The sequence below is a fragment of the Colias philodice genome, chromosome 11 (assembly GCF_061535455.1).
Source record: "Colias philodice isolate Cphi_HAF_F1 chromosome 11, ilColPhil1 Martin Lab GWU primary, whole genome shotgun sequence".
Lineage (NCBI taxonomy): Eukaryota > Metazoa > Arthropoda > Insecta > Lepidoptera > Pieridae > Colias > Colias philodice.
Window position 1 is genome coordinate 12,136,700 of NC_143096.1, and position 26,135 is coordinate 12,162,834.

Sequence of the window (26,135 nt, forward strand, 5' to 3'; positions counted from 1 at the left end):
TGAGGCGGCACGCAAGGTACGATTTTATGTTGCTTAATCGTGAGTCAGTACGTAAGGTACGATTTTATGTTGCCTACACGTTAGGCCGCACGCAAGGTACGATTTTATGTTGCAAAAACGTGAGACGGTACGCGAGGGACGATTTTATGCTGCTAAAACGTGAGGCGGTACGCAAGGTACGATTTTATGATGCTTAATAGTGAGTCAGTACGCAAGGTACGATTTTATGTTGCCTACACGTTAGGCCGCACGCAAGGTACGATTTTATTTTGCTAACACGTGAGGCGGCACGCAAGGTACGATTTTATGTTGCTAAATCGTGAGTCAGTACGCAAGGTACGATTTTATGTTGCCTACACGTTAGGCCGCACGCAAGGTACGATTTTATGTTGCAAAAACGTGAGACGGTATGCGAGGGACGATTTTATGCTGCTTACACGTTAGGCCGCACGCAAGGTACGATTTTATGTTGCAAACACGTGAGACAGTACGCGAGGGACGATTTTATGCTGCTAACACGTGAGACGGTACGCGAGGTACGATTTTATGTTGCTAAATCGTGAGTCAGTACGCAAGGTACGATTTTATTTTGCTCACACGTGAGGCGGCACGCAAGGTACGATTTTATGTTGCTTAATCGTGAGTCAGTACGCAAGGTACGATTTTATTTTGCTAACACGTGAGGTGGCACGCAAGGTACGATTTTATGTTGCTAAATCGTGAGTCAGTACGCAAGGTACGATTTTATGCTGCTAACACGTGAGACGGTACGCGAGGTACGATTTTATGTTGCTAAATCGTGAGTCAGTACGCAAGGTACGATTTTATGTTGCCTACACGTAAGGCCGCACGCAAGGTACGATTTTATTTTGCTTACACGTCAGGCCGCACGCAAGGTACGATTTTATGTTGCAAACACGTGAGGCGGCACGCAAGGTACGATTTTATGTTACAAACACGTGAGACGGTACGCGAGGGACGATTTTATGCTGCTAAAACGTGAGGCGGTACGCAAGGTACGATTTTATGATGCTAAATCGTGAGGCGGTACGCAAGGTACGATTTTATGTTGCTAACACGTGAGACGGTACGCGAGGTACGATTTTATTTTGCTAACACGTGAGGCGGCACGCAAGGTACGATTTTATTTTGCTAACACGTGAGGCGGCACGCAAGGTACGATTTTATGATGCTAAATCGTGAGGCGGTACGCAAGGTACGATTTTATGATGCTAAATTGTGAGGCGGTACGCAAGGTACGATTTTATGATGCTAAATTGTGAAGCGGTACGCAAGGTACGATTTTATGTTGCTAACACGTGAGACGGTACGCGAGGTACGATTTTATGTTGCTAAATCGTGAGTCAGTACGCAAGGTACGATTTTATTTTGCTCACACGTGAGGCGGCACGCAAGGTACGATTTTATGTTGCTTTATCGTGAGTCAGTACGCAAGGTACGATTTTATGTTGCCTACACGTTAGGCCGCACGCAAGGTACGATTTTATGTTGCAAAAACGTGAGACGGTACGCGAGGGACGATTTTATGCTGCTAAAACGTGAGGCGGTACGCAAGGTACGATTTTATGATGCTTAATAGTGAGTCAGTACGCAAGGTACGATTTTATGTTGCCTACACGTTAGGCCGCACGCAAGGTACGATTTTATTTTGCTAACACGTGAGGCGGCACGCAAGGTACGATTTTATGTTGCTAAATCGTGAGTCAGTACGCAAGGTACGATTTTATGTTGCCTACACGTTAGGCCGCACGCAAGGTACGATTTTATGTTGCAAAAACGTGAGACGGTATGCGAGGGACGATTTTATGCTGCTTACACGTTAGGCCGCACGCAAGGTACGATTTTATGTTGCAAAGACGTGAGACAGTACGCGAGGGACGATTTTATGCTGCTTAAACGTGAGGCGGTACGCAAGGTACGATGTTATGATGCTAAATTGTGAGGCGGTACGCAAGGTACGATTTTATGTTGCTAAATCGTGAGTCAGTACGCAAGGTACGATTTTATTTTGCTCACACGTGAGGCGGCACGCAAGGTACGATTTTATTTTGCTTAATCGTGAGTCAGTAAGCAAGGTACGATTTTATGTTGCCTACACGTTAGGCCGCACGCAAGGTACGATTTTATGTTGCAAAAACGTGAAACGGTACGCGAGGGACGATTTTATGCTGCTAAAACGTGAGGCGGTACGCAAGGAACGATTTTATGATGCTAAATAGTGAGTCAGTACGCAAGGTACGATTTTATGTTGCCTACACGTTAGGCCGCACGCAAGGTACGATTTTATTTTGCTAACACGTGAGGCGGCACGCAAGGTACGATTTTATGTTGCTAAATCGTGAGTCAGTACGCAAGGTACGATTTTATGTTGCCTACACGTTAGGCCGCACGCAAGGTACGATTTTATGTTGCAAAAACGTGAGACGGTATGCGAGGGACGATTTTATGCTGCTTACACGTTAGGCCGCACGCAAGGTACGATTTTATGTTGCAAACACGTGAGACAGTACGCGAGGGACGATTTTATGCTGCTTAAACGTGAGGCGGTACGCAAGGTACGATTTTATGTTGCTAAATCGTGAGTCAGTACGCAAGGTACGATTTTATTTTGCTCACACGTGAGGCGGCACGCAAGGTACGATTTTATGTTGCTTAATCGTGAGTCAGTATGCAAGGTACGATTTTATGTTGCCTACACGTTAGGCCGCACGCAAGGTACGATTTTATGTTGCAAAAACGTGAGACGGTACGCGAGGGACGATTTTATGCTGCTAAAACGTGAGGCGGTACGCAAGGTACGATTTTATGATGCTTAATAGTGAGTCAGTACGCAAGGTACGATTTTATGTTGCCTACACGTTAGGCCGCACGCAAGGTACGATTTTATGTTGCAAACACGTGAGACAGTACGCGAGGGACGATTTTATGCTGCTTAAACGTGAGGCGGTACGCAAGGTACGATGTTATGATGCTAAATTGTGAGGCGGTACGCAAGGTACGATTTTATGTTGCTAAATCGTGAGTCAGTACGCAAGGTACGATTTTATTTTGCTAACACGTAAGGCGGCATGCAAGGTACGATTTTATGTTGCAAACACGTGAGACGGTACGCGAGGGACGATTTTATGCTGCTAACACGTTAGGCCGCACGCAAGGTACGATTTTATGTTGCAAACACGTGAGACAGTACGCGAGGGACGATTTTATGCTGCTAAAACGTGAGGCGGTACGCAAGGTACGATTTTATGATGCTAACACGTGAGGCGGCACGCAAGGTACGATTTTATGTTGCTAAATCGTGAGGCGGTACGCAAGGTACGATTTTATGATGCTAAATTGTGAGGCGGTACGCAAGGTACGATTTTATGTTGTTAAATCGTGAGTCAGTACGCAAGGTACGATTTTATGTTGCTAACACGTGAGACGGTACGCGAGGTACGATTTTATTTTGCTAAATCGTGAGTCAGTACGCAAGGTACGATTTTATTTTGCTCACACGTGAGGCGGCACGCAAGGTACGATTTTATTTTGCTTAATCGTGAGTCAGTAAGCAAGGTACGATTTTATGTTGCCTACACGTTAGGCCGCACGCAAGGTACGATTTTATGTTGCAAAAACGTGAGACGGTATGCGAGGGACGATTTTATGCTGCTTACACGTTAGGCCGCACGCAAGGTACGATTTTATGTTGCAAACACGTGAGACAGTACGCGAGGGACGATTTTATGCTGCTTAAACGTGAGGCGGTACGCAAGGTACGATGTTATGATGCTAAATTGTGAGGCGGTACGCAAGGTACGATTTTATGTTGCTAAATCGTGAGTCAGTACGCAAGGTACGATTTTATTTTGCTAACACGTAAGGCGGCATGCAAGGTACGATTTTATGTTGCAAACACGTGAGACGGTACGCGAGGGACGATTTTATGCTGCTAACACGTTAGGCCGCACGCAAGGTACGATTTTATGTTGCAAACACGTGAGACAGTACGCGAGGGACGATTTTATGCTGCTAAAACGTGAGGCGGTACGCAAGGTACGATTTTATGATGCTAACACGTGAGGCGGCACGCAAGGTACGATTTTATGTTGCTAAATCGTGAGTCAGTATGCAAGGTACGATTTTATGCTGCTAACACGTGAGACGGCACGCAAGGTACGATTTTATGTTGCAAACACGTGAGACGGTACGCGAGGTACGATTTTATGTTGCTAAATCGTGAGTCAGTACGCAAGGTACGATTTTATTTTGCAAACACGTGAGGCGGCACGCAAGGTACGATTTTATGTTGCTAAATCGTGAGTCAGTACGCAAGGTACGATTTTATGCTGCTAACACGTGAGACGGTACGCGAGGTACGATTTTATGTTGCTAAATCGTGAGTCAGTACGCAAGGTACGATTTTATTTTGCTCACACGTGAGGCGGCACGCAAGGTACGATTTTATGTTGCTAAATCGTGAGTCAGTACGCAAGGTACGATTTTATTTTGCTAACACGTGAGGTGGCACGCAAGGTACGATTTTATGTTGCTAAATCGTGAGTCAGTACGCAAGGTACGATTTTATTTTGCTAACACGTGAGGTGGCACACAAGGTACGATTTTATGTTGCTAAATCGTGAGTCAGTACGCAAGGTACGATTTTATGCTGCTAACACGTGAGACGGTACGCGAGGTACGATTTTATGCTGCTAAAACGTGAGGCGGTACGCAAGGTACGATTTTATATTGCAAACACGTGAGACGGTACGCGAGGGACGATTTTATGCTGCTAAAACGTGAGGCGGTACGCAAGGTACGATTTTATGATGCTAAATCGTGAGGCGGTACGCAAGGTACGATTTTATGATGCTAAATTGTGAGGCGGTACGCAAGGTACGATTTTATGTTGTTAAATCGTGAGTCAGTACGCAAGGTACGATTTTATGTTGCTAACACGTGAGACGGTACGCGAGGTACGATTTTATTTTGCTAACACGTGAGGCGGCACGCAAGGTACGATTTTATGTTGCAAACACGTGAGACGGTACGCGAGGGACGATTTTATGCTGCTAAAACGTGAGGCGGTACGCAAGGTACGATTTTATGATGCTAAATCGTGAGGCGGTACGCAAGGTACGATTTTATGATGCTAAATTGTGAGGCGGTACGCAAGGTACGATTTTATGTTGTTAAATCGTGAGTCAGTACGCAAGGTACGATTTTATGTTGCTAACACGTGAGACGGTACGCGAGGTACGATTTTATGTTGCTAAATCGTGAGTCAGTACGCAAGGTACGATTTTATTTTGCTCACACGTGAGGCGGTACGCAAGGTACGATTTTATGTTGCTTAATCGTGAGTCAGTACGCAAGGTACGATTTTATGTTGCCTACACGTTAGGCCGCACGCAAGGTACGATTTTATGTTGCAAAAACGTGAGACGGTACGCGAGGGACGATTTTATGCTGCTAAAACGTGAGGCGGTACGCAAGGTACGATTTTATGATGCTTAATAGTGAGTCAGTACGCAAGGTACGATTTTATGTTGCCTACACGTTAGGCCGCACGCAAGGTACGATTTTATTTTGCTAACACGTGAGGCGGCACGCAAGGTACGATTTTATGTTGCTAAATCGTGAGTCAGTACGCAAGGTACGATTTTATGTTGCCTACACGTTAGGCCGCACGCAAGGTACGATTTTATGTTGCAAAAACGTGAGACGGTATGCGAGGGACGATTTTATGCTGCTTACACGTTAGGCCGCACGCAAGGTACGATTTTATGTTGCAAACACGTGAGACAGTACGCGAGGGACGATTTTATGCTGCTTAAACGTGAGGCGGTACGCAAGGTACGATGTTATGATGCTAAATTGTGAGGCGGTACGCAAGGTACGATTTTATGTTGCTAAATCGTGAGTCAGTACGCAAGGTACGATTTTATTTTGCTCACACCTGAGGCGGCACGCAAGGTACGATTTTATGTTGCTTAATCGTGAGTTAGTATGCAAGGTACGATTTTATGTTGCCTACACGTTAGGCCGCACGCAAGGTACGATTTTATGTTGCAAAAACGTGAGACGGTACGCGAGGGACGATTTTATGCTGCTAAAACGTGAGGCGGTACGCAAGGTACGATTTTATGATGCTTAATAGTGAGTCAGTACGCAAGGTACGATTTTATGTTGCCTACACGTTAGGCCGCACGCAAGGTACGATTTTATTTTGCTAACACGTGAGGCGGCACGCAAGGTACGATTTTATGTTGCTAAATCGTGAGTCAGTACGCAAGGTACGATTTTATGTTTCCTACACGTTAGGCCGCACGCAAGGTACGATTTTATGTTGCAAAAACGTGAGACGGTATGCGAGGGACGATTTTATGCTGCTTACACGTTAGGCCGCACGCAAGGTACGATTTTATGATGCTAAATAGTGAGTCAGTACGCAAGGTACGATTTTATGTTGCCTACACGTTAGGCCGCACGCAAGGTACGATTTTATTTTGCTAACACGTGAGGCGGCACGCAAGGTACGATTTTATGTTGCTAAATCGTGAGTCAGTACGCAAGGTACGATTTTATGTTGCCTACACGTTAGGCCGCACGCAAGGTACGATTTTATGTTGCAAAAACGTGAGACGGTATGCGAGGGACGATTTTATGCTGCTTACACGTTAGGCCGCACGCAAGGTACGATTTTATGTTGCAAACACGTGAGACAGTACGCGAGGGACGATTTTATGCTGCTTAAACGTGAGGCGGTACGCAAGGTACGATGTTATGATGCTAAATTGTGAGGCGGTACGCAAGGTACGATTTTATGTTGCTAAATCGTGAGTCAGTACGCAAGGTACGATTTTATTTTGCTCACACCTGAGGCGGCACGCAAGGTACGATTTTATGTTGCTTAATCGTGAGTCAGTAAGCAAGGTACGATTTTATGTTGCCTACACGTTAGGCCGCACGCAAGGTACGATTTTATGTTGCAAAAACGTGAGACGGTACGCGAGGGACGATTTTATGCTGCTAAAACGTGAGGCGGTACGCAAGGTACGATTTTATGATGCTAAATAGTGAGTCAGTACGCAAGGTACGATTTTATGATGCTAAATTGTGAGGCGGTACGCAAGGTACGATTTTATGTTGTTAAATCGTGAGTCAGTACGCAAGGTACGGTTTTATGTTGCTAACACGTGAGACGGTACGCGAGGTACGATTTTATTTTGCTTACACGTGAGGCGGCACGCAAGGTACGATTTTATGTTGCAAACACGTGAGAAGGTACGCGAGGGACGATTTTATGCTGCTAAAACGTGAGGCGGTACGCAAGGTACGATTTTATGATGCTAAATCGTGAGGCGGTACGCAAGGTACGATTTTATGATGCTAAATTGTGAAGCGGTACGCAAGGTACGATTTTATGTTGTTAACACGTGAGACGGTACGCGAGGTACGATTTTATGTTGCTAAATCGTGAGTCAGTACGCAAGGTACGATTTTATTTTGCTCACACGTGAGGCGGCACGCAAGGTACGATTTTATGTTGCTTAATCGTGAGTCAGTACGCAAGGTACGATTTTATGTTGCCTACACGTTAGGCCGCACGCAAGGTACGATTTTATGTTGCAAAAACGTGAGACGGTACGCGAGGGACGATTTTATGCTGCTAAAACGTGAGGCGGTACGCAAGGAACGATTTTATGATGCTAAATAGTGAGTCAGTACGCAAGGTACGATTTTATGTTGCCTACACGTTAGGCCGCACGCAAGGTACGATTTTATTTTGCTAACACGTGAGGCGGCACGCAAGGTACGATTTTATGTTGCTAAATCGTGAGTCAGTACGCAAGGTACGATTTTATGTTGCCTACACGTAAAGCCGCACGCAAGGTACGATTTTATTTTGCTTACACGTCAGGCCGCACGCAAGGTACGATTTTATGTTGCAAACACGTGAGACGGTACGCGAGGGACGATTTTATGCTGCTTAAACGTGAGGCGGTACGCAAGGTACGATGTTATGATGCTAAATTGTGAGGCGGTACGCAAGGTACGATTTTATGTTGCTAAATCGTGAGTCAGTACGCAAGGTACGATTTTATTTTGCTCACACCTGAGGCGGCACGCAAGGTACGATTTTATGTTGCTTAATCGTGAGTTAGTATGCAAGGTACGATTTTATGTTGCCTACACGTTAGGCCGCACGCAAGGTACGATTTTATGTTGCAAAAACGTGAGACGGTACGCGAGGGACGATTTTATGCTGCTAAAACGTGAGGCGGTACGCAAGGTACGATTTTATGATGCTTAATAGTGAGTCAGTACGCAAGGTACGATTTTATGTTGCCTACACGTTAGGCCGCACGCAAGGTACGATTTTATTTTGCTAACACGTGAGGCGGCACGCAAGGTACGATTTTATGTTGCTAAATCGTGAGTCAGTACGCAAGGTACGATTTTATGTTTCCTACACGTTAGGCCGCACGCAAGGTACGATTTTATGTTGCAAAAACGTGAGACGGTATGCGAGGGACGATTTTATGCTGCTTACACGTTAGGCCGCACGCAAGGTACGATTTTATGATGCTAAATAGTGAGTCAGTACGCAAGGTACGATTTTATGTTGCCTACACGTTAGGCCGCACGCAAGGTACGATTTTATTTTGCTAACACGTGAGGCGGCACGCAAGGTACGATTTTATGTTGCTAAATCGTGAGTCAGTACGCAAGGTACGATTTTATGTTGCCTACACGTTAGGCCGCACGCAAGGTACGATTTTATGTTGCAAAAACGTGAGACGGTATGCGAGGGACGATTTTATGCTGCTTACACGTTAGGCCGCACGCAAGGTACGATTTTATGTTGCAAACACGTGAGACAGTACGCGAGGGACGATTTTATGCTGCTTAAACGTGAGGCGGTACGCAAGGTACGATGTTATGATGCTAAATTGTGAGGCGGTACGCAAGGTACGATTTTATGTTGCTAAATCGTGAGTCAGTACGCAAGGTACGATTTTATTTTGCTCACACCTGAGGCAGCACGCAAGGTACGATTTTATGTTGCTTAATCGTGAGTCAGTAAGCAAGGTACGATTTTATGTTGCCTACACGTTAGGCCGCACGCAAGGTACGATTTTATGTTGCAAAAACGTGAGACGGTACGCGAGGGACGATTTTATGCTGCTAAAACGTGAGGCGGTACGCAAGGTACGATTTTATGATGCTAAATAGTGAGTCAGTACGCAAGGTACGATTTTATGATGCTAAATTGTGAGGCGGTACGCAAGGTACGATTTTATGTTGTTAAATCGTGAGTCAGTACGCAAGGTACGGTTTTATGTTGCTAACACGTGAGACGGTACGCGAGGTACGATTTTATTTTGCTTACACGTGAGGCGGCACGCAAGGTACGATTTTATGTTGCAAACACGTGAGAAGGTACGCGAGGGACGATTTTATGCTGCTAAAACGTGAGGCGGTACGCAAGGTACGATTTTATGATGCTAAATCGTGAGGCGGTACGCAAGGTACGATTTTATGATGCTAAATTGTGAAGCGGTACGCAAGGTACGATTTTATGTTGTTAACACGTGAGACGGTACGCGAGGTACGATTTTATGTTGCTAAATCGTGAGTCAGTACGCAAGGTACGATTTTATTTTGCTCACACGTGAGGCGGCACGCAAGGTACGATTTTATGTTGCTTAATCGTGAGTCAGTACGCAAGGTACGATTTTATGTTGCCTACACGTTAGGCCGCACGCAAGGTACGATTTTATGTTGCAAAAACGTGAGACGGTACGCGAGGGACGATTTTATGCTGCTAAAACGTGAGGCGGTACGCAAGGAACGATTTTATGATGCTAAATAGTGAGTCAGTACGCAAGGTACGATTTTATGTTGCCTACACGTTAGGCCGCACGCAAGGTACGATTTTATTTTGCTAACACGTGAGGCGGCACGCAAGGTACGATTTTATGTTGCTAAATCGTGAGTCAGTACGCAAGGTACGATTTTATGTTGCCTACACGTTAGGCCGCACGCAAGGTACGATTTTATGTTGCAAAAACGTGAGACGGTATGCGAGGGACGATTTTATGCTGCTTACACGTTAGGCCGCACGCAAGGTACGATTTTATGTTGCAAACACGTGAGACAGTACGCGAGGGACGATTTTATGCTGCTTAAACGTGAGGCGGTACGCAAGGTACGATGTTATGATGCTAAATTGTGAGGCGGTACGCAAGGTACGATTTTATGTTGCTAAATCGTGAGTCAGTACGCAAGGTACGATTTTATTTTGCTCACACGTGAGGCGGCACGCAAGGTACGATTTTATGTTGCTTAATCGTGAGTTAGTATGCAAGGTACGATTTTATGTTGCAAACACGTGAGACGGTACGCGAGGGACGATTTTATGCTGCTAAAACGTGAGGCGGTACGCAAGGTACGATTTTATGATGCTAAATCGTGAGGCGGTACGCAAGGTACGATTTTATGTTGCTAAATCGTGAGTCAGTACGCAAGGTACGATTTTATTTTGCTAACACGTGAGGCGGCACGCAAGGTACGATTTTATGTTGCTTAATCGTGAGTCAGTACGTAAGGTACGATTTTATTTTGCTCACACGTCAGGCCGCACGTAAGGTACGATTTTATGTTGCAAACACCTGAGACGGTACGCGAGGGACGATTTTATGCTGCTAACACGTTAGGCCGCACGCAAGGTACGATTTTATGTTGCAAACACGTGAGACAGTACGCGAGGGACGATTTTATGCTGCTAAAACGTGAGGCGGTACGCAAGGTACGATTTTATGATGCTAAATTGTGAGGCGGTACGCAAGGTACGATTTTATGTTGTTAAATCGTGAGTCAGTACGCAAGGTACGATTTTATGTTGCTAACACGTGAGACGGTACGCGAGGTACGATTTTATGTTGCTAAATCGTGAGTCAGTACGCAAGGTACGATTTTATTAGAGGTACGATTTTATGCTGCTAAAACGTGAGGCGGTACGCAAGGTACGATTTTATGATGCTAAATCGTGAGTCAGTACGCAAGGTACGATTTTATTTTGCTCACACGTGAGGCGGCACGCAAGGTACGATTTTATGTTGCTTAATCGTGAGTCAGTACGCAAGGTACGATTTTATGTTGCCTACACGTTAGGCCGCACGCAAGGTACGATTTTATGTTGCAAAAACGTGAGACGGTACGCGAGGGACGATTTTATGCTGCTAAAACGTGAGGCGGTACGCAAGGAACGATTTTATGATGCTAAATAGTGAGTCAGTACGCAAGGTACGATTTTATGTTGCCTACACGTTAGGCCGCACGCAAGGTACGATTTTATTTTGCTAACACGTGAGGCGGCACGCAAGGTACGATTTTATGTTGCTAAATCGTGAGTCAGTACGCAAGGTACGATTTTATGTTGCCTACACGTTAGGCCGCACGCAAGGTACGATTTTATGTTGCAAAAACGTGAGACGGTATGCGAGGGACGATTTTATGCTGCTTACACGTTAGGCCGCACGCAAGGTACGATTTTATGTTGCAAACACGTGAGACAGTACGCGAGGGACGATTTTATGCTGCTTAAACGTGAGGCGGTACGCAAGGTACGATGTTATGATGCTAAATTGTGAGGCGGTACGCAAGGTACGATTTTATGTTGCTAAATCGTGAGTCAGTACGCAAGGTACGATTTTATTTTGCTCACACGTGAGGCGGCACGCAAGGTACGATTTTATGTTGCTTAATCGTGAGTTAGTATGCAAGGTACGATTTTATGTTGCAAACACGTGAGACGGTACGCGAGGGACGATTTTATGCTGCTAAAACGTGAGGCGGTACGCAAGGTACGATTTTATGATGCTAAATCGTGAGGCGGTACGCAAGGTACGATTTTATGTTGCTAAATCGTGAGTCAGTACGCAAGGTACGATTTTATTTTGCTAACACGTGAGGCGGCACGCAAGGTACGATTTTATGTTGCTTAATCGTGAGTCAGTACGTAAGGTACGATTTTATTTTGCTCACACGTCAGGCCGCACGTAAGGTACGATTTTATGTTGCAAACACCTGAGACGGTACGCGAGGGACGATTTTATGCTGCTAACACGTTAGGCCGCACGCAAGGTACGATTTTATGTTGCAAACACGTGAGACAGTACGCGAGGGACGATTTTATGCTGCTAAAACGTGAGGCGGTACGCAAGGTACGATTTTATGATGCTAAATTGTGAGGCGGTACGCAAGGTACGATTTTATGTTGTTAAATCGTGAGTCAGTACGCAAGGTACGATTTTATGTTGCTAACACGTGAGACGGTACGCGAGGTACGATTTTATGTTGCTAAATCGTGAGTCAGTACGCAAGGTACGATTTTATTAGAGGTACGATTTTATGCTGCTAAAACGTGAGGCGGTACGCAAGGTACGATTTTATGATGCTAAATCGTGAGTCAGTACGCAAGGTACGATTTTATTTTGCTCACACGTGAGGCGGCACGCAAGGTACGATTTTATGTTGCTTAATCGTGAGTCAGTACGCAAGGTACGATTTTATGTTGCCTACACGTTAGGCCGCACGCAAGGTACGATTTTATGTTGCAAAAACGTGAGACGGTACGCGAGGGACGATTTTATGCTGCTAAAACGTGAGGCGGTACGCAAGGAACGATTTTATGATGCTAAATAGTGAGTCAGTACGCAAGGTACGATTTTATGTTGCCTACACGTTAGGCCGCACGCAAGGTACGATTTTATTTTGCTAACACGTGAGGCGGCACGCAAGGTACGATTTTATGTTGCTAAATCGTGAGTCAGTACGCAAGGTACGATTTTATGTTGCCTACACGTTAGGCCGCACGCAAGGTACGATTTTATGTTGCAAAAACGTGAGACGGTATGCGAGGGACGATTTTATGCTGCTTACACGTTAGGCCGCACGCAAGGTACGATTTTATGTTGCAAACACGTGAGACAGTACGCGAGGGACGATTTTATGCTGCTTAAACGTGAGGCGGTACGCAAGGTACGATGTTATGATGCTAAATTGTGAGGCGGTACGCAAGGTACGATTTTATGTTGCTAAATCGTGAGTCAGTACGCAAGGTACGATTTTATTTTGCTCACACGTGAGGCGGCACGCAAGGTACGATTTTATGTTGTTTAATCGTGAGTCAGTATGCAAGGTACGATTTTATGTTGCCTACACGTTAGGCCGCACGCAAGGTACGATTTTATGTTGCAAAAACGTGAGACGGTACGCGAGGGACGATTTTATGCTGCTAAAACGTGAGGCGGTACGCAAGGTACGATTTTATGATGCTTAATAGTGAGTCAGTACGCAAGGTACGATTTTATGTTGCCTACACGTTAGGCCGCACGCAAGGTACGATTTTATTTTGCTAACACATGAGGCGGCACGCAAGGTACGATTTTATGTTGCTAAATCGTGAGTCAGTACGCAAGGTACGATTTTATGTTTCCTACACGTTAGGCCGCACGCAAGGTACGATTTTATGTTGCAAAAACGTGAGACGGTATGCGAGGGACGATTTTATGCTGCTTACACGTTAGGCCGCACGCAAGGTACGATTTTATGTTGCAAACACGTGAGACAGTACGCGAGGGACGATTTTATGCTGCTTAAACGTGAGGCGGTACGCAAGGTACGATGTTATGATGCTAAATTGTGAGGCGGTACGCAAGGTACGATTTTATGTTGCTAAATCGTGAGTCAGTATGCAAGGTACGATTTTATGCTGCTAACACGTGAGACGGCACGCAAGGTACGATTTTATGTTGCAAACACGTGAGACGGTACGCGAGGTACGATTTTATGTTGCTAAATCGTGAGGCGGCACGCAAGGTACGATTTTATGTTGCTAAATCGTGAGTCAGTACGCAAGGTACGATTGTATGCTGCTAACACGTGAGACGGTACGCGAGGTACGATTTTATGTTGCTAAATCATGAGTCAGTACGCAAGGTACGATTTTATGTTGCCTACACGTAAAGCCGCACGCAAGGTACGATTTTATTTTGCTTACACGTCAGGCCGCACGCAAGGTACGATTTTATGTTGCAAACACGTGAGACGGTACGCGAGGGACGATTTTATGCTGCTAACACGTTAGGCCGCACGCAAGGTACGATTTTATGTTGCAAAAACGTGAGACGGTACGCAAGGTACGATTTTATGTTGCTCAATCGTGAGTCAGTACGCAAGGTACGATTTTATTTTGCTAACACGTGAGGCGGCATGCAAGGTACGATTTTATGTTGCAAACACGTGAGACGGTACGCGAGGGACAATTTTATGCTGCTAAAACGTGAGGCGGTACGCAAGGTACGATTTTATGATGCTAAATCGTGAGGCGGTACGCAAGGTACGATTTTATGTTGCTAAATCGTGAGTCAGTACGCAAGGTACGATTTTATTTTGCTAACACGTGAGGCGGCACGCAAGGTACGATTTTATGTTGCTTAATCGTGAGTCAGTACGTAAGGTACGATTTTATTTTGCTCACACGTCAGGCCGCACGTAAGGTACGATTTTATGTTGCAAACACCTGAGACGGTACGCAAGGGACGATTTTATGCTGCTAACACGTTAGGCCGCACGCAAGGTACGATTTTATGTTGCAAACACGTGAGACAGTACGCGAGGGACGATTTTATGCTGCTAAAACGTGAGGCGGTACGCAAGGTACGATTTTATGATGCTAAATTGTGAGGCGGTACGCAAGGTACGATTTTATGTTGTTAAATCGTGAGTCAGTACGCAAGGTACGATTTTATGTTGCTAACACGTGAGACGGTACGCGAGGTACGATTTTATGTTGCTAAATCGTGAGTCAGTACGCAAGGTACGATTTTATTTTGCTCACACGTGAGGCGGCACGCAAGGTACGATTTTATGTTGCTTAATCGTGAGTCAGTACGCAAGGTACGATTTTATTTTGCTAACACGTGAGGTGGCACGCAAGGTACGATTTTATGTTGCTTAATCGTGAGTCAGTACGCAAGGTACGATTTTATGCTGCTAACACGTGAGACGGTACGCGAGGTACGATTTTATGTTGCTAAATCGTGAGTCAGTACGCAAGGTACGATTTTATGTTGCCTACACGTAAGGCCGCACGCAAGGTACGATTTTATTTTGCTTACACGTCAGGCCGCACGCAAGGTACGATTTTATGTTGCAAACACGTGAGGCGGCACGCAAGGTACGATTTTATGTTACAAACACGTGAGACGGTACGCGAGGGACGATTTTATGCTGCTAAAACGTGAGGCGGTACGCAAGGTACGATTTTATGATGCTAAATCGTGAGGCGGTACGCAAGGTACGATTTTATGTTGCTAACACGTGAGACGGTACGCGAGGTACGATTTTATGATGCTAAATCGTGAGTCAGTACGCAAGGTACGATTTTATTTTGCTAACACGTGAGGTGGCACGCAAGGTACGATTTTATGTTGCTTAATCGTGAGTCAGTACGCGAGGGATGATTTTATGCTGCTAAAACGTGAGTCAGTACGCAAGGTACGATTTTATGTTGCCTACACGTTAGGCCGAACGCAAGGTACGATTTTATGTTGCAAAAACGTGAGACGGTATGCGAGGGACGATTTTATGCTGCTTACACGTTAGGCCGCACGCAAGGTACGATTTTATGTTGCAAACACGTGAGACAGTACGCGAGGGACGATTTTATGCTGCTTAAACGTGAGGCGGTACGCAAGGTACGATGTTATGATGCTAAATTGTGAGGCGGTACGCAAGGTACGATTTTATGTTGCTAAATCGTGAGTCAGTACGCAAGGTACGATTTTATTTTGCTCACACGTGAGGCGGCACGCAAGGTACGATTTTATGTTGCTTAATCGTGAGTCAGTATGCAAGGTACGATTTTATGTTGCCTACACGTTAGGCCGCACGCAAGGTACGATTTTATGTTGCAAAAACGTGAGACGGTACGCGAGGGACGATTTTATGCTGCTAAAACGTGAGGCGGTACGCAAGGTACGATTTTATGATGCTAAATAGTGAGTCAGTACGCAAGGTACGATTTTATGTTGCCTACACGTTAGGCCGCACGCAAGGTACGATTTTATTTTGCTAACACGTGAGGCGGCACGCAAGGTACGATTTTATGTTGCTAAATCGTGAGTCAGTACGCAAGGTACGATTTTATGTTTCCTACACGTTAGGCCGCACGCAAGGTACGATTTTATGTTGCAAAAACGTGAGACGGTATGCGAGGGACGATTTTATGCTGCTTACACGTTAGGCCGCACGCAAGGTACGATTTTATGTTGCAAACACGTGAGACAGTACGCGAGGGACGATTTTATGCTGCTAAAACGTGAGGCGGTACGCAAGGTACGATTTTATGATGCTAACACGTGAGGCGGCACGCTAGGTACGATTTTATGTTGCTAAATCGTGAGTCAGTATGCAAGGTACGATTTTATGCTGCTTACACGTGAGACGGCACGCAAGGTACGATTTTATGTTGCAAACACGTGAGACGGTACGCGAGGTACGATTTTATGTTGCTAAATCGTGAGTCAGTACGCAAGGTACGATTTTATTTTGCAAACACGTGAGGCGGCACGCAAGGTACGATTTTATGTTGCTAAATCGTGAGTCAGTACGCAAGGTACGATTTTATGCTGCTAACACGTGAGACGGCACGCAAGGTACGATTTTATGTTGCAAACACGTGAGACGGTACGCGAGGTACGATTTTATGTTGCTAAATCGTGAGTGAGTACGCAAGGTACGATTTTATTTTGCAAACACGTGAGGCGGCACGCAAGGTACGATTTTATGTTGCTAAATCGTGAGTCAGTACGCAAGGTACGATTTTATGCTGCTAACACGTGAGACGGTACGCGAGGTACGATTTTATGTTGCTAAATCATGAGTCAGTACGCAAGGTACGATTTTATTTTGCTAACACGTGTGGCGGCACGCAAGGTACGATTTTATGTTGCTAAATCGTGAGTCAGTACGCAAGGTACGATTTTATTTTGCTAACACGTGAGGTGGCACGCAAGGTACGATTTTATGTTGCTTAATCGTGAGTCAGTACGCAAGGTACGATTTTATGCTGCTTACACGTGAGACGGTACGCGAGGGACGATTTTATGCTGCTAAAACGTGAGGCGGTACGCAAGGTACGATTTTATGATGCTTAATTGTGAGGCGGTACGCAAGGTACGATTTTATGTTGCTAAATCGTGAGTCAGTACGCAAGGTACGATTTTATTTTGCAAACACGTTAGGCCGCACGCAAGGTACGATTTTATGTTGCCTACACGTAAGGCCGCACGCAAGGTACGATTTTATTTTGCTTACACGTCAGACCGCACGCAAGGTACGATTTTATGTTGCAAACACGTGAGACGGTACGCGAGGGACGATTTTATGCTGCTAACACGTTAGGCCGCACGCAAGGTACGATTTTATGTTGCAAACACGTGAGACAGTACGCGAGGGACGATTTTATGCTGCTAAAACGTGAGGCGGTACGCAAGGTACGATTTTATGATTTTTAATTGTGAGGCGGTACGCAAGGTACGATTTTATGTTGCTAAATCGTGAGTCAGTACGCAAGGTACGATTTTATTTTGCAAACACGTTAGGCCGCACGCAAGGTACGATTTTATGTTGCAAACACGTGAGACGGTACGCGAGGGACGATTTTTATGCTGCTCAAACGTGAGGCGGTACGCAAGGTACGATTTTATGATGCTAAATTGTGAGGCGGTACGCAAGGTACGATTTTATGTTGCTAAATCGTGAGTCAGTACGCAAGGTACGATTTTATGCTGCTTACACGTGAGACGGTACGCGAGGTACGATTTTATGTTGCTAAATCATGAGTCAGTACGCAAGGTACGATTTTATGTTGCCTACACGTAAGGCTGCACGCGAGGTACGATTTTATGTTGCTAACACGTGAGACGGTACGCGAGGTACGATTTTATGTTGCAAACACGTGAGACAGTACGCGAGGGACGATTTTATGCTGCTAAAACGTGAGGCGGTACGCAAGGTACGATTTTATGATGCTTAATTGTGAGGCGGTACGCAAGGTACGATTTTATGTTGCTAAATCGTGAGTCAGTACGCAAGGTACGATTTTATTTTGCAAACACGTTAGGCCGCACGCAAGGTACGATTTTATGTTGCAAACACGTGAGACGGTACGCGAGGGACGATTTTTATGCTGCTCAAACGTGAGGCGGTACGCAAGGTACGATTTTATGATGCTAAATTGTGAGGCGGTACGCAAGGTACGATTTTATGTTGCTAAATCGTGAGTCAGTACGCAAGGTACGATTTTATTTTGCTTACACGTGAGGCGGCACGCAAGGTACGATTTTATGTTGCTTACACGTGAGACGGTACGCGAGGTACGATTTTATGTTGCTAAATCATGAGTCAGTACGCAAGGTACGATTTTATGTTGCCTACACGTAAGGCTGCACGCGAGGTACGATTTTATGTTGCTAACACGTGAGACGGTACGCGAGGTACGATTTTATGTTGCTAAATCGTGAGTCAGTACGCAAGGTACGATTTTATTTTGCTCACACGTGAGGCGGCACGCAAGGTACGATTTTATGCTGCTAAATCGTGAGTCAGTACGCAAGGTACGATTTTATTTTGCTAACACGTGAGGCGGCACGCAAGGTACGATTTTATGTTGCTTAGTCGTGAGTCAGTACGCAAGGTACGATTTTATGCTGCTTACACGTGAGACGGTACGCGAGGTACGATTTTATGTTGCTTAATCATGAGTCAGTACGCAAGGTACGATTTTATGTTGCCTACACGTAAGGCTGCACGCGAGGTACGATTTTATGTTGCTAACACGTGAGACGGTACGCGAGGTACGATTTTATGTTGCTAAATCGTGAGCCAGTACGCAAGGTACGATTTTATTTTGCTCACACGTGAGGTGGCACGCAAGGTACGATTTTATGTTGCTAAATCGTGAGTCAGTACGCAAGGTACGATTTTATGCTGCTAACACGTGAGACGGTACGCGAGGTACGATTTTATGTTGCTAAATCGTGAGTCAGTACGCAAGGTACGATTTTATGTTGCCTACACGAAAAGCCGCACGCAAGGTACGATTTTATTTTGCTTACACGTCAGGCCGCACGCAAGGTACGATTTTATGTTGCAAACACGTGAGACGGTACGCGAGGGACGATTTTATGCTGCTTACACGTTAGGCCGCACGCAAGGTACGATTTTATGTTGCAAAAACGTGAGACGGTACGCAAGGTACGATTTTATGTTGCTCAATCGTGAGTCAGTACGCAAGGTACGATTTTATTTTGCTAACACGTGAGGCGGCATGCAAGGTACGATTTTATGTTGCAAACACGTGAGACGGTACGCGAGGGACGATTTTATGCTGCTAAAACGTGAGGCGGTACGCAAGGTACGATTTTATGATGCTAAATCGTGAGGCGGTACGCAAGGTACGATTTTATGTTGCTAAATCGTGAGTCAGTACGCAAGGTACGATTTTATTTTGCTAACACGTGAGGCGGCACGCAAGGTACGATTTTATGTTGCTTAATCGTGAGTCAGTACGTAAGGTACGATTTTATTTTGCTCACACGTCAGGCCGCACGTAAGGTACGATTTTATGTTGCAAACACCTGAGACGGTACGCGAGGGACGATTTTATGCTGCTAACACGTTAGGCCGCACGCAAGGTACGATTTTATGTTGCAAACACGTGAGACAGTACGCGAGGGACGATTTTATGCTGCTAAAACGTGAGGCGGTACGCAAGGTACGATTTTATGATGCTAAATTGTGAGGCGGTACGCAAGGTACGATTTTATGTTGTTAAATCGTGAGTCAGTACGCAAGGTACGATTTTATGTTGCTAACACGTGAGACGGTACGCGAGGTACGATTTTATGTTGCTAAATCGTGAGTCAGTACGCAAGGTACGATTTTATTAGAGGTACGATTTTATGTTGCTAAATCGTGAGTCAGTACGCAAGGTACGATTTTATTTTGCTCACACGTGAGGCGGCACGCAAGGTACGATTTTATGTTGCTTAATCGTGAGTCAGTACGCAATTTACGATTTTATGTTGCCTACACGTTAGGCCGCACGCAAGGTACGATTTTATGTTGCAAAAACGTGAGACGGTACGCGAGGGACGATTTTATGCTGCTAAAACGTGAGGCGGTACGCAAGGTACGATTTTATGATGCTTAATAGTGAGTCAGTACGCAAGGTACGATTTTATGATGCTTAATAGTGAGTCAGTACGCAAGGTACGATTTTATTTTGCTAACACGTGAGGCGGCACGCAAGGTACGATTTTATGTTGCTAAATCGTGAGTCAGTACGCAAGGTACGATTTTATGTTGCCTACACGTTAGGCCGCACGCAAGGTACGATTTTATGTTGCAAAAACGTGAGACGGTATGCGAGGGACGATTTTATGCTGCTTACACGTTAGGCCGCACGCAAGGTACGATTTTATGTTGCAAACACGTGAGACAGTACGCGAGGGACGATTTTATGCTGCTTAAACGTGAGGCGGTACGCAAGGTACGATGTTATGATGCTAAATTGTGAGGCGGTACGCAAGGTACGATTTTATGTTGCTAAATCGTGAGTCAGTACGCAAGGTACGATTTTATTTTGCTCACACGTGAGGCGGCACGCAAGGTACGATTTTATTTTGCTTAATCGTGAGTCAGTAAGCAAGGTACGATTTTATGTTGCCTACACGTTAGGCCGCACGCAAGGTACGATTTTATGTTGCAAAAACGTGAAACGGTACGCGAGGGACGATTTTATGCTGCTAAAACGTGAGGCGGTACGCAAGGTACGATTTTATGATGCTAAATAGTGAGTCAGTACGCAAGGTACGATTTTATGTTGCCTACACGTTAGGCCGCAAGGTACGATTTTTTTTGCTAACACGTGAGGCGGCACGCAAGGTACGATTTTATGTTGCTAAATCGTGAGTCAGTACGCAAGGTACGATTTTATGTTGCCTACACGTTAGGCCGCACGCAAGGTACGATTTTATGTTGCAAAAACGTGAGACGGTATGCGAGGGACGATTTTATGCTGCTTACACGTTAGGCCGCACGCAAGGTACGATTTTATGTTGCAAACACGTGAGACAGTACGCGAGGGACGATTTTATGCTGCTTAAACGTGAGGCGGTACGCAAGGTACGATGTTATGATGCTAAATTGTGAGGCGGTACGCAAGGTACGATTTTATGTTGCTAAATCGTGAGTCAGTACGCAAGGTACGATTTTATTTTGCTAACACGTGAGGCGGCATGCAAGGTACGATTTTATGTTGCAAACACGTGAGACGGTACGCGAGGGACGATTTTATGCTGCTAACACGTTAGGCCGCACGCAAGGTACGATTTTATGTTGCAAACACGTGAGACAGTACGCGAGGGACGATTTTATGCTGCTAAAACGTGAGGCGGTACGCAAGGTACGATTTTATGATGCTAACACGTGAGGCGGCACGCAAGGTACGATTTTATGTTGCTAAATCGTGAGTCAGTATGCAAGGTACGATTTTATGCTGCTAACACGTGAGACGGCACGCAAGGTACGATTTTATGTTGCAAACACGTGAGACGGTACGCGAGGTACGATTTTATGTTGCTAAATCGTGAGTCAGTACGCAAGGTACGATTTTATGCTGCTAACACGTGAGACGGTACGCGAGGTACGATTTTATGTTGCTAAATCGTGAGTCAGTACGCAAGGTACGATTTTATTTTGCTCACACGTGAGGCGGCACGCAAGGTACGATTTTATGTTGCTAAATCGTGAGTCAGTACGCAAGGTACGATTTTATTTTGCTAACACGTGAGGTGGCACGCAAGGTACGATTTTATGTTGCTAAATCGTGAGTCAGTACGCAAGGTACGATTTTATGCTGCTAACACGTGAGACGGTACGCGAGGTACGATTTTATGCTGCTAAAACGTGAGGCGGTACGCAAGGTACGATTTTATGTTGCAAACACGTGAGACGGTACGCGAGGGACGATTTTATGCTGCTAAAACGTGAGGCGGTACGCAAGGTACGATTTTATGATGCTAAATCGTGAGGCGGTACGCAAGGTACGATTTTATGATGCTAAATTGTGAGGCGGTACGCAAGGTACGATTTTATGTTGTTAAATCGTGAGTCAGTACGCAAGGTACGATTTTATGTTGCTAACACGTGAGACGGTACGCGAGGTACGATTTTATTTTGCTAACACGTGAGGCGGCACGCAAGGTACGATTTTATGTTGCAAACACGTGAGACGGTACGCGAGGGACGATTTTATGCTGCTAAAACGTGAGGCGGTACGCAAGGTACGATTTTATGATGCTAAATCGTGAGGCGGTACGCAAGGTACGATTTTATGATGCTAAATTGTGAGGCGGTACGCAAGGTACGATTTTATGTTGTTAAATCGTGAGTCAGTACGCAAGGTACGATTTTATGTTGCTAACACGTGAGACGGTACGCGAGGTACGATTTTATGTTGCTAAATCGTGAGTCAGTACGCAAGGTACGATTTTATTTTGCTCACACGTGAGGCGGCACGCAAGGTACGATTTTATGTTGCTTAATCGTGAGTCAGTACGCAAGGTACGATTTTATGTTGCTAACACGTGAGGCGGCACGCAAGGTACGATTTTATGTTGCTAAATCGTGAGTCAGTACGCAAGGTACGATTTTATGTTGCCTACACGTTAGGCCGCACGCAAGGTACGATTTTATGTTGCAAAAACGTGAGACGGTATGCGAGGGACGATTTTATGCTGCTTACACGTTAGGCCGCACGCAAGGTACGATTTTATGTTGCAAACACGTGAGACAGTACGCGAGGGACGATTTTATGCTGCTTAAACGTGAGGCGGTACGCAAGGTACGATGTTATGATGCTTAATTGTGAGGCGGTACGCAAGGTACGATTTTATGTTGCTAAATCGTGAGTCAGTACGCAAGGTACGATTTTATTTTGCTAACACGTGAGGCGGCATGCAAGGTACGATTTTATGTTGCAAACACGTGAGACGGTACGCGAGGGACGATTTTATGCTGCTAACACGTTTGGCCGCACGCAAGGTACGATTTTATGTTGCAAACACGTGAGACAGTACGCGAGGGACGATTTTATGCTGCTAAAACGTGAGGCGGTACGCAAGGTACGATTTTATGATGCTAACACGTGAGGCGGCACGCAAGGTACGATTTTATGTTGCTAAATCGTGAGTCAGTATGCAAGGTTCGATTTTATGCTGCTAACACGTGAGACGGTACGCGAGGTACGATTTTATGTTGCTAACACGTGAGGCGGTACGCAAGGTAGGATTTTATGTTGCTAAACCGTGAGTCAGTATGCAAAGTACGATTTTATTTTGCTTAATCGTGAGTTAGTGCGCAAGGTACGATTTTATGCTGCTAACACGTGAGATGGTACGCGAGGTACGATTTTATGTTGCTAAATCGTGAGTCAGTACGCAAGGTACGATTTTATTTTGCAAACACGTGAGGCGGCACGCAAGGTACGATTTTATGTTGCTAAATCGTGAGTCAGTACGCAAGGTACGATTTTATGCTGCTAACACGTGAGACGGTACGCGAGGTACGATTTTATGTTGCTAAATCATGAGTCAGTACGCAAGGTACGATTTTATGTTGCCTACACGTAAGGCCGCACGCAAGGTACGATTTTATTTTGCTAACACGTCAGGCCGCACGCAAGGTACGATTTTATGTTGCAAACACGTGAGACGGTACGCGAGGGACGATTTTATGCTGCTAACACGTTAGGCCGCACGCAAGGTACGATTTTATGTTGCAAACACGTGAGACAGTACGCGAGGGACGATTTTATGCTGCTTAAACGTGAGGCGGTACGCAAGGTACGATTTTATGATGCTTAATTGTGAGGCGGTACGCAAGGTACGATTTTATGTTGCTAAATCGTGAGTCAGTACGCAAGGTACGATTTTATTTTGCTAACACGTGAGGCGGCACGCAAGGTACGATTTTATGTTGCAAACACGTGAGACGGTACGCGAGGGACGATTTTATGCTGCTAACACGTTAGGCCGCACGCAAGGTACGATTTTATGTTGCAAACACGTGAGACAGTACGCGAGGGACGATTTTATGCTGCTAAAACGTGAGGCGGTACGCAAGGTACGATTTTATGATGCTAACACGTGAGGCGGCACGCAAGGTACGATTTTATGTTGCTAAATCGTGAGTCAGTATGCAAGGTACGATTTTATGCTGCTAACACGTGAGACGGTACGCGAGGTACGATTTTATGTTGCTAACACGTGAGGCGGTACGCAAGGTAGGATTTTATGTTGCTAAACCGTGAGTCAGTATGCAAAGTACGATTTTATTTTGCTAACACGTGAGGCGGTACGCAAGGTACGATTTTATGCTGCTTACACGTGAGACGGTACGCGAGGTACGATTTTATGTTGCTTAATCGTGAGTCAGTACGCAAGGTACGATTTTATGTTGCCTACACGTTAGGCCGCACGCAAGGTACGATTTTATGTTGCAAACACGTGAGATGGTACGCGAGGGACGATTTTATGCTGCTAAAACGTGAGGCGGTACGCAAGGTACGATTTTATGATGCTAAATCGTGAGTCAGTACGCAAGGTACGATTTTATGTTGCCTACACGTTAGGCCGCACGCAAGGTACGATTTTATTTTGCTAACACTTGAGGCGGCACGCAAGGTACGATTTTATGTTGCTAAATCGTGAGTCAGTACGCAAGGTACGATTTTATGTTGCCTACACGTTAGGCCGCACGCAAGGTACGATTTTATGTTGCAAAAACGTGAGACGGTATGCGAGGGACGATTTTATGCTGCTAAAACGTGAGGCGGTACGCAAGGTACAATTATATTTTACTAGCACGTGTAGCATTACGCAAGAAACGTTTTTATATTTTTAGCACAATTGCCACGTACACGTGCGCTAGATGTATAGATGCGTTTATTTTTATCCGTATGAATAGTTAGGGCTATTATTTCTGCTGGTTTTTATAATTCTCATTTCCATTGCGGAAATAATATTTCGGTTGCGATCATTTTCTTTTTTTTGTATTAGTTTGACATAAATTATAAATTTTTCCATGTTTTTTTGCAGGAAATAATAGCTTCGGTCCGCGAGAAGGGCCCTCAGTTCTCTGAGCTTGAGTACTTGAACGCGTTCAAAGTGATCGGCGCTCGTCGCTCGCTGCCCGCCGCCGACATGCGCGCGCATCTCAAGCAGCTGTCCGCCGCGCTCGGGCATGTGGGGGTCACTGTGTAGGGGGGAGGGGGGGAAGTGAAAAAATTGGTTGTCTGTAAAGTCGGTTTACTGACGATAGTTGAACGTGACAACGTCCGATTGTGCTTCTTTGTCGCTCGTTCCGCGCTCTCGCTTTCACTTCAAGCCTATGGAACGCCTCAGAGCGAGGTAACGCTGCATGAGTCATGTTTTGCGAATTATGAGGCGCTATCGAATTATAAGACGTCACGTCAAAAGGGGGGTGGGTACGGGGGAAATTATGACAATGTGCAGGTCACGCGAAAAGATAGCACAGTAAACAGATGCAAACAGTAGTGCAACTATCTACAACACATTCGAAACGACTCAAGCGTTCAGAGGGCTAGGCATGCAAAGTGTTGCCCACCACTCAATTAAGGCGAAAGGTATTTCCCCTGTAAATAATTATTACCCCACATATACATGTGCATGGCTATAAAATATAGAAAACAGTTGAAGTACTTTTGGCCTTACTCTCTTATAATCCTAGTTTTGTTAACATCTCTATTAGTTCTATTTAACGGATATTAAATATTCCAATATAATTAAGAAATGCTTTTTTTGCACCTGGGGATTTAAATTTTGTTTTATTTTGTAAAAAAACGTAAGATATTTAATCAAGTATGTTAAAGAATAAAGGTGATCCCAATGTAATCAGACTTATTGTATTATGATATCATTGTTAACTATAATAATTAATTAGTTATTTATTTAATAAATTTATTATAAAAATTA

The 26,135-nt window shown here is 45.1% G+C and overlaps 1 protein-coding gene across 1 annotated transcript in view; it reads left to right on the forward strand.

The window, feature by feature from the left end:
- The window catches only part of Sec8 (exocyst complex component secretory 8), a 68,295-nt gene extending 42,160 nt beyond the window's left edge, over window positions 1-26,135 (forward strand). The window contains exon 17 of the mRNA XM_089701152.1: window positions 25,239-26,135. Coding sequence (XP_089557278.1) covers window positions 25,239-25,403 — 165 coding nt within the window. The 3' untranslated portion in view covers window positions 25,404-26,135. The remainder of the gene's footprint in view (window positions 1-25,238) is intronic.